The sequence below is a fragment of the Pezoporus occidentalis genome, unplaced genomic scaffold (genome assembly GCF_034315485.1).
Source record: "Pezoporus occidentalis ecotype Australia unplaced genomic scaffold, CSIRO_AGI_Poc_V1 ctg25, whole genome shotgun sequence".
Taxonomy (NCBI): domain Eukaryota; kingdom Metazoa; phylum Chordata; class Aves; order Psittaciformes; family Psittacidae; genus Pezoporus; species Pezoporus occidentalis.
In genome coordinates this window covers 896,757-905,619 of record NW_026914394.1, presented here as the reverse complement: position 1 = coordinate 905,619, position 8,863 = coordinate 896,757, and the positions used below count along the sequence as shown (strand labels likewise).

General features: G+C 47.1%; 1 protein-coding gene across 18 annotated transcripts in view; it reads right to left on the bottom strand.

Annotated features, from left to right (window-relative positions):
* Positions 1-2,263: 2,263 nt before the first annotated feature.
* MAST2 (microtubule associated serine/threonine kinase 2) overlaps positions 2,264-8,863 on the bottom strand; it is a 214,996-nt gene continuing 208,396 nt past the window's right edge. For all 18 annotated transcript variants that reach the window (XM_062622984.1, XM_062622980.1, XM_062622990.1 and 15 more), the window contains one exon: positions 2,264-8,367. In XM_062622984.1, the coding sequence (XP_062478968.1) occupies positions 6,290-8,367 (2,078 nt within the window). In that variant the 3' untranslated portion in view covers positions 2,264-6,289. The remainder of the gene's footprint in view (positions 8,368-8,863) is intronic.

Here is an 8,863-nt window from a genome sequence, read left to right as displayed (position 1 = left end):
CAGGGTGCAGCGAGCACTGCTGCTGCTGCTGCCAGGTTTTGATGGGGTCATGTCACCATTTAGTGCATCCGACAGCAATTCCAGCTGCGGTTTCCATTTGGGAAATGCACTCAACAGCAGCAGCCAAGCACCTGTGTTGGCTTTTCCCTAATTCCTGTCTGAAATCCCAGGTAAACTGCAGGCAGCCTGGCTGTGGGCAGTGGGATTTCTCCCAGGGTCTGGCTCACGTGCTCTGATCCTCAGGGAAGGACTCAAATCTCAGCACTGAAGCACACTGAGCTGCCCATGTGCATGTCATCAGCCAGGGGGAAAATGTCCCTTATTTGTTGCAGCTGAATCCTCTGGAAGAATAAACCACTGTGAATTAAGAGCAGTTTATTCCTGACTGGGGGAATATCTACGGGAGGGCTGTGACTTTAAACTTAACCTGAATTAAATCTCAGCCAGCGAACTTTAGCCAGTGCTAACAAGGAGAACACTGGGATGTTCCCATGAAGATGTAATATGAAAAGCTCTCATTGCCACATCTCTGGTTGTGCCTAAGGAACAGGATCAAAGCGATGCTCCTGGTTCCCTGTGTCAATGGACTTGGTCAGTGGGCACAGCCAACCCTTGCTCTGCATGAGGTCCCTGCACTGAACCCGTCGGTGACCACAGGATCCGAGCTGTGCCACAGAAAGGCCGTTTTGCTTAAGGCAGCAGGAGATGTAACAGCAGCATCCTGCGGCTGCGAGGTCCCAGCTCCCATCCCTCCACACCGCGCATCCCCTCGGTGTGGGCAGGAGCACTGCTCTGCTCCTCTATGAGCCAACGTCAGCAATGACGACCAGCGGTGCGGCGGGAGGCTGCGGGCAGAGCGCTTCAAACCTCCCGTGGATGGAGCTCTGCTTCATCCCTGTGCTTGGCAGCTCCTCCGGAGCACGGAGACAAGGGATATTTTGAGCATCAGCAGCAGCAAATGAGGCTGAGCCCGATCCCCTCAGACACGAGCGTCTCCCCAGCTCTTCGGTTCCAAGGACAGGAAGAAGCCTTTGAAGGCTTTTCCATGTGAGAGCGCACACCTGCAGGTGTTAAAAGCAAAGGGCTGTTTCTGGAAAGGTCTGCGGGGTGTATTATCAGGGCAGCCCAACAAGTGGATACACACGGGGGCTGTGCAGCTCCTGCTGCCTTGTGGTGCTTGGCTAATGCGAACCAAAGCCATACCTGTGCCACTGGCAGCTGCTGCCCTTTAGATGTTGTTGTGTGCACGTAATTCATACACCCATCAGCTATTGCGTTCAGCTGTGGTCAGCCACATCCTCCATCTCACTGCTTTCTTCTGTGGCTCAGCTAAGTTTCATGTCTTATATGTTTTTCCCCCTTCAGTCAGGGCTGACCATCAGGACCCCACATTAGCAGGGACACCGGACACGACTGGTCACAGTGGAGTACCACAGAACAGTTTGGGCTGGAAAGGACTTTGAAAGCCCATCTAATCCAACCCCCTGCAATGAGCAGGGACATCTTCAATCAGATCAGGTTGCTCAGAACCGCATCCAGCCTTGTTCTGAATGTCTCCAGGGATGGGGCATCCACCACCTCTGTGGGCAGCCGGTGCCAGTGTTTTACCACCCTCATTGTAAAGAATTTTTTCCTCACATCCAGCCTGAATCTCCTCTTTTAGTTTAAAACCATCACCCATTGTCCTGTTGCAACAGGCTCTGCTGAAGTCTCTCCCCATCTTTCTTATAGCTCCCCTTTAAGTACTGAAAGGCTGTGATAAGCTCTCCCTGGAGTCTTCTCTTCTCTAGGCTAAACAACCCCAATTCTCTCTCAGCCTTTCCTCATGGCAGAGATGCTCCATACCTCTGACCATTTTTGTGGCCTACTCTGGACCCCCTCTAACAGATCCAAGTCTTTCCTGTGTTGGTGGCCCCAGAGCTGGATGCAGGACTGAAGATAGGGTCTCACCACAGCGGAGCAGAGGGGCAGCATCACCTCCCTCAACCTGCTGGTCACGCTCCTTTGGATGCAGCCCAAGATACGCTTTGCCTTCTGGGATGGTAAATTTGGGCTTCAGTTTCAGAGTGGAAAGCTTTGGCTTATCCATACATCCGAAACACAAAAACCCAAACAGCCTGGCAGATTTACTTCGATACCTCCCACACCCAGGCACCCCACAGGCTGTTCTCTGCCCCATCCAACAGCCAGTTGATGCTGAAAGCACCCCCAGCACTGCAGGAGATTGAGGCGAAACCCAACAAGAGACAGACACAAATGTGAATTTATGTAAAAAAACAAAAAAAAAAACAAACCCAAATTCTTTATTTTGGAGGAGGATTCGAACACCGACATGCAGGTACAACATGAATAAAAATTATTGCACCGCTATTATGTGGCAATTGTTCAAGTTTCTAAAAACACAGAAATTCCACACTTCCTCTTATCTAGCTAAGTGCTGAGTGACACAGCTTGGCGGAGCCCAGCTCAGGAGGCGCTCTCCCAGCCACCTGGATATGGTCATCGAACACAAGGGAAACACACACTTCTGTCCAATCTTCTACTAGAAGTACAGAATTATCCTTCACATCCAGTAAGAGAAAACCAGAGAAAGACTTTATCCTGCCCTCTTCTGAAGAAAGAAATAGTTAATAGTTAAAATACTCCAAATCACACCTTAACGCAAGTGTGGCAACCAAAACCACTGGTCACTCCTACCCCTTTCCCAGCAAGCGCTCTTCAGTACAATAGCAGCCAAAGGCCTCTGACATCCGGACCCAGGAGTGGCCGTTACAATGCTAAAGTCTAATATTTACAATAAATATCATCCGTTTCTCTTAGTTCGCAACAGTAAGAGACAAAGGGAAAAGTAACACTGAAATGAGGCACGGGGCAGGAATGCGATGGCTAGATGAAGGAGCAGAGAGGAGCTGCAGGGGCTGGAGCCAGCTTTGGTGCTGTCACCCCAGCACCTGAGGAGCAGGAGAGCCAAGCCGACAGAAGGGAAGAGGGAAACGAAGCAGGAAAGCAGCGTATTGGGATGGTTACATGCACGGCTCATTCATCAGACACACCACACGCACCTTCTACCTCCCGCCTGTCTGAGGGTTATCTACAGAGGCCAAGTTCTTGTCTTGCTGAATGCTTTGCTCGCGTACCACGGGTCCGATCCTGCCCTGGGGAACACATCCTCACTCATCTCACTCAGCTTTTCCAACATCTCCTTCCCACCCGACACTTTTTACAAGCTTATCTGAGGTGTTTAAGCACTTCTTAGCAGAGCAAGGAGTAAGTCTTGGTGCATCTACCTGGTTTATTATCGGAATCTAATAGAAAGTGACTTTTTGCCAAAGGTGCTCCAGGTAAGTTTGACAGAAGGTGGAACCTGGCACACCAAGGGGAACTGCAGGACTGACCAGGCACAGGGGATATGTGGCTTCACTAGGATGCTCTCCTGGCAATGCTGTTTGGCTTTGGCTTCCAAAAAAACATGGTTTTTTAAATTGCACCCATCACTTTCTGTACCGTAGCTACAAAAGAGGTGACTAAACACACACCTCACCTCTTCTTGGGCCAGTTCAGGCAACAACAGCAGCAAAAGCTGTGACACAGCAAGGCTTCCAACTCCTCTTTTTATGTGTAGGAAAGGATAACTGCAATTCAGCACTGGAATCACCACCTGCAAAGGGAGGCAGTCAGCAGTTAATACAGCTGGTACCTTCAGACCCTCACCATGGGATGAGCTAGGTTACCCAGCCCTCTCTCCTAGGAGCAGGGGGTGGTTTTCCCATCAGGTTCTTAAAATGCAGCACCCTTTGTGGATGCACACAGGAGAAGCTGTGTCACTGCAAGGAGAAGGAAGAGGGGACTGCAACCAGGGAGCAGCCAGGTCAGACCCTGTCCTCACACAACTCTGAGTTCACTGATTTACACAGAGACCTCCAACCTCGCTGAGGTTAGGTGCTCTCAGGACATAAGCCTGAGACTTGTCTTCATAATTACCACAGACTCAGGATGCTGAATCAATTTCTCACTGCTCCTGTCCATTCTATCCTGTACTGCACTGCTGATCAGGCCTTGTTTCTCAGCATTGTTTAAGCAGATCAAGCCACCAGGCTGAAAACCAGACAGGTAAGTACCAGATCCTGCCAAGCCTGTTCCTTACTTGCCATGGCTCCGAATCAGCACAGAATGATGCTCATCAACAAGAGTGCTTTGAGAGGCTGGAGATAGCCAGGACCCTGACAAGGCAGTGGAAATACTGTGATTATTATTGCAAACCAAGGGTATATGAGTAGCCTATGAATTCCAGGGAAAAGAGCAAAGAGACAGCACAGCAGGCTCCGCTCTCAATACCGTCACAGCAAGATTTATTAACGTGTTATCTGGGAGCATTGAGGCTTTGGTTAGTGTATTAACAACACCATACATGTTCACACAGACACACAGAGTAAACACTCTTTTAAACATGTTAAAAAAGAAAAGTCCAAACCAAAACTTGGTCCAGAAATGAAATCCAAGCAGCCAAAATCAAGTATATAATGGGGCGAGGGGGGAAACAACAGTTATACATAAAGAAGCAGGGTGAGATTCCAGAGACTTTTGTGATTTGTGGATTGAGCTGAAATCAAGTTGAAAGAGTTGGAGGAAATCTATTCCTATAGAAAAACATATCTGCACTTAGGGGAAAGCAAATCAAAACTTCAAGTACAGAAAAAAACAAGACACTGAAGAAGGCAGCGGTGTAATGAAATCAGACCAACAGAGGCAGATTTTAGCTTGAAATACCGTTGCACAGTCATTCTGCTTCTAACAGCATAAGCCAGTGAGCAGGATACTAGACCTTGCGGGTGATCCGCAAGGAGATACACTCAGACAAGACTAGATTAAAAGCTGAGCACAATCTGGGACAAATGATGGGAGTGTTCATTGAGAGGAACCTTTAACTGGATGAAGAAATGGCTTTACAGTGCTATAGGTATCACCACTCGACACGTTTACTGGTGTATGATTATTGATCTAATCCCCAGCAAAGAGCACTGTTATCCAGAGTTGGTCACACTTAAAGCAAAGCAATGTCTAAACCTAAGAGCAGAGAGTTAATTTTCTTAATGGAAAGTGACCTCAGCAGTGGAAATGATCTAGCTATCAAAGCTGAAATCTTAAAATATCACATGTGTTTTGAAGTCTGCTTGCAGCTTGTCCACAGAACTCGAGGAATCTGAACTCTTCACAGGATTCTTTTGTTTTTAAAACGGGCAGATTCAGAAAACTCAGCAAGTTTCCCAAGCTCCAATTCAGAAATGTTAAGGAACACCTTAGAATCCCTACCTATTTAGACTCACCAAGAGAAGGAAAAGTCTCCAAAGGCCATTTATCATCAAGATAACTTTGCCTGACACATACTGGAGAACACGCGACTACAGAGTTCTCTACTTTAAGACCAACCTACAAGGCACCCCTTTCCTGGGGTCATTTATTCTGAGGCAGGGCAAGTTGTGAATTGAAGCCAGAGAAAGAAAGAGAAAACATCACTAAAATCATAAAAACAGAGGGAAAAGTTGCCAAGTGTCTCATAAACGATAAGTAAAAACAATCCCCCCCAAAACAGCTTACGGATTGGGGACTTCTCTTTCAGGTAATTCCATTGAAAACTACTTTTACTGGGTTTAAAGAGCAGACACGGATCTCTCTGTGTCTGACCCCTCCAGCCAAGTCCCTTGCCTCTGGATCCTCTAAGGACTGTGATGCACATGGTGACAAAGAGCTCTCACTTGCACCGAAGAGGGTTTGCAGCTCCAGAACAACCTGCGGATGAGAGTAGTTTCTTCTCCTTGTCCAAGGACATCAGATTGTAAATTCAAAGACCAAACCTGAAATCTGTGAATTTCAATGGCATTTCAAAGAGAAAACTGAAAGGCAGAAATTTAAAAGTAAGCTGCCTTTTTTGTACTCAGAACTTTTGGGATCTCAAATAAATGCGGGATTAGAGGGAAGAGCACAACAGGCCCTAAACTCAGGCAAAATAAAAAGTCTGGAAGGGGAAAAAAACAAATAAAATAAAACAAACTGTTTCTTAAGCCCTGCTTTAAAGATACCCTGTTCTAAAGAGACCTCAAACAGCAAGCATTACTGTGTACAAAAATAGAATAGCAAGGATGAAAAAAACACAAAAAACAGTATGAAAAAAACCCTCCCAAAAATAGATGTACACAAGTTCTATTTTATATTAGTGTATATTACAAAATTCAAACATGCAGTCTCTATTTTGAATGTAGAATGCTCCAGTCCGCTCGTACCAGGGATGCTGCTATGTTTTCTTTACAGCATCATCATGTGACAGGGGAAAGTCTTGTATTTTTAACTGGTTTCCAACCTCTTTGCTTTTTGCTTGCGCCAGAGTTCCTTCTTTTGAGGGCCTCGTGCTGCCATCTGGCAGAGGAGAGGCTCTCAGAGCTGCTTGTCCAAGAGCGTGAGACAGCTCTTTCAATGGAGTGGTTTTGCAGCTACCTCCCAACGCTTCAGGTGCTTCAGCACTGCAAAAAGTTGCCTCCTTTTTTGCCACCACAGGACACGTTGCCTCCCAGGGCTTGGCTGAGTGTAACGACTCCGTGCAGGATACGCTCCTTGCCGTCAGACTGTCTGTGCTAGATAGTTTGGCTTTCTCTTGACACGCTCCTGCTTGTGAAGTTTCCTGTCTTTTTTGTTTCAAATCCCTCTCTTCTTTACAGGAGGCACCCAAATGGGGGAAATCCTTTCTCTTTTCCACCTCCCCAGAACCAGACATACTGAGCTTCAAAGGGCCCAAGACACTCTGAGCTAGCGGTACTAACTGAGACACGGAGAGAGCTCTTTCGATAGCGCCGGGGATGAGGAGCGTGGAGGATACAGGACCTGCTGGGCTGGTTTTGCTGGCGGTTGGAGCACTCTCTGCCTGGGACGAGCTGGGCTGCTTTTCAGCAGAAGGACTTTTTTGGGACACCTCACTTGGGCTTCTAGGAGACAGAAACGAGGGGCTGTGCTGTTCTGCAGGCTGAAGGGTCTCCTTGCGATCCTTCTCGCTGTGGCCCACAGGGCTTACTGAGGGAGGAGTGCTCACGCTTGCCGTGCACCATGAAGAAAGTGCCAGCAGAGGTTTAGAGTCCTGTTTCTTCTGGCTGCTTTCTGTTAGCAAAGGGTCTTTCTGGTCAAGCTTACTACACGAGGCCCCTGAAGAGTCACCTTCTTCAAGTTCTGGGAGTTTGATAGATGGGCACTGTATACGTTCTGTCCGATCTGTTGGTTTTTGAGTACTTGTAGTTCTCCCTAGGTCTTTGATTGCTTCAGAAGGTTTCTCTTTTGGACCAAAACACTCAAAAGTTTTGTTTTCTGGCAATTTTTGTTCCTTTGCAGTTGTTTCTGATCTTAGTAATGGCTTTTCTGAATCAGCTAATTTTTGTGGAGAAGCTCTTGGGAGGACCCCTGATGGGGAAGGCTGCGCACTGATTTGCAGTGGCTCTGAAACAGGCTTGGCTTGTTGATTAGTTCCCTTCTGCAAATCTTCCGTACCTTTCGGGTCTTCAGGTAGAAAGGCATCATCTTCAATACTATCCTTGCTTTCCAATTTAGATGAAAACTTATTATCCTCATTAAAAGAATCCGAGCCTTGGTCTCCACTGTCAGGGGGCTTGTCGAGTCTTCTCCCATCCTGACTATCTTCTGACCCATCATCCGTTTCGTCTTCGGAAGAGTCCACTTCTCTGATAGCCTCTTGCTTTTGCAGGGACTCCCTTCTCTCCACCCTGTCCTGTCGGATAGCACCCAACTTCCGTGAACCCGGCTTCTGCAACATCCCCTTTTCTGCTAGCCCCAGTTTGCCGCCTGTTGTTTCATTCGCAGATTCTTGTAAGCTCTGGAGGCTAGGATCCCTCTGTAGCATCTCCTTCTTAAATTCAGAGTGTGAGATATCCAAGCTGTGCTTACGTGAGGAACCCAGCTTCTTCTCAGAAGAGGACAGCGAGGCAGCCAGTTTCTCGGCCGACTGAACTCTCTTTAGCAAAGGAGACCTAGGGGGTTCAGCACTTTTGGGGCGAGAAATCTGCCTCACCAGTGGTGGAGAGGAGTGCAGCTTTACCGGAAAAGACTGAATAATACTGGAGCTGCCAACTGAGTGTCCTGGTAAAGGAGACGGGGAGCGCTGCGGCGATGTGGACTGTGGGGTTGGTGATGGAGTGTGAGCTAGCGGTGACAGAGGGATGTTTCCTGCAGATTTACGCCTCGGAGATCTGTACTGCCTTTGAAGCTTTGGTGCTAGTCCATGCAGAGAGCTGGGGCGGATGTGTCCAGAGCTGGCTGGAGAATTGGGAACGCTGGAACTGGGAGAGCTGCTCTGGGAAGAATTGCCACCAACTTAGAGGAGGGAGTTAAAAAAAAAGAGTAAGAACATTAATATATACCTGACCACTAAAACAAGTTATTGAAAATAAGACATGCAAAATCAAGACAAAATGCCACATTACCACAAAGCACTGTTGCAATATTATAAGGTAATACTGCATTGCTTCTGATGGAAAAATCCCATCACTGTCACACAACACCAGGATATAGTAAGAAACACTCTGCTACCAGAATGTTTTTCCTGAAAGATTTCCTCCAAGCAGATAAACCAAGTGTTCTATTGCTATTCTCAAGACACAAATCTCTTTATTCCATCAGCGATTCAATTTTCAAATACAATTTTGCCACATTGTTTTGATTTCTTTTCTCTGAACTAATACAGAAAATGTGTCACACTGCTACAAAAACTTACAACAGACGTTTGCATCAAAGTGAAGGGATGGTGAAAGGATGCTGTAGTACAGCAAACGCCTTCTTAAAAGGATGTATGGATTTTCATTTTTAAGTG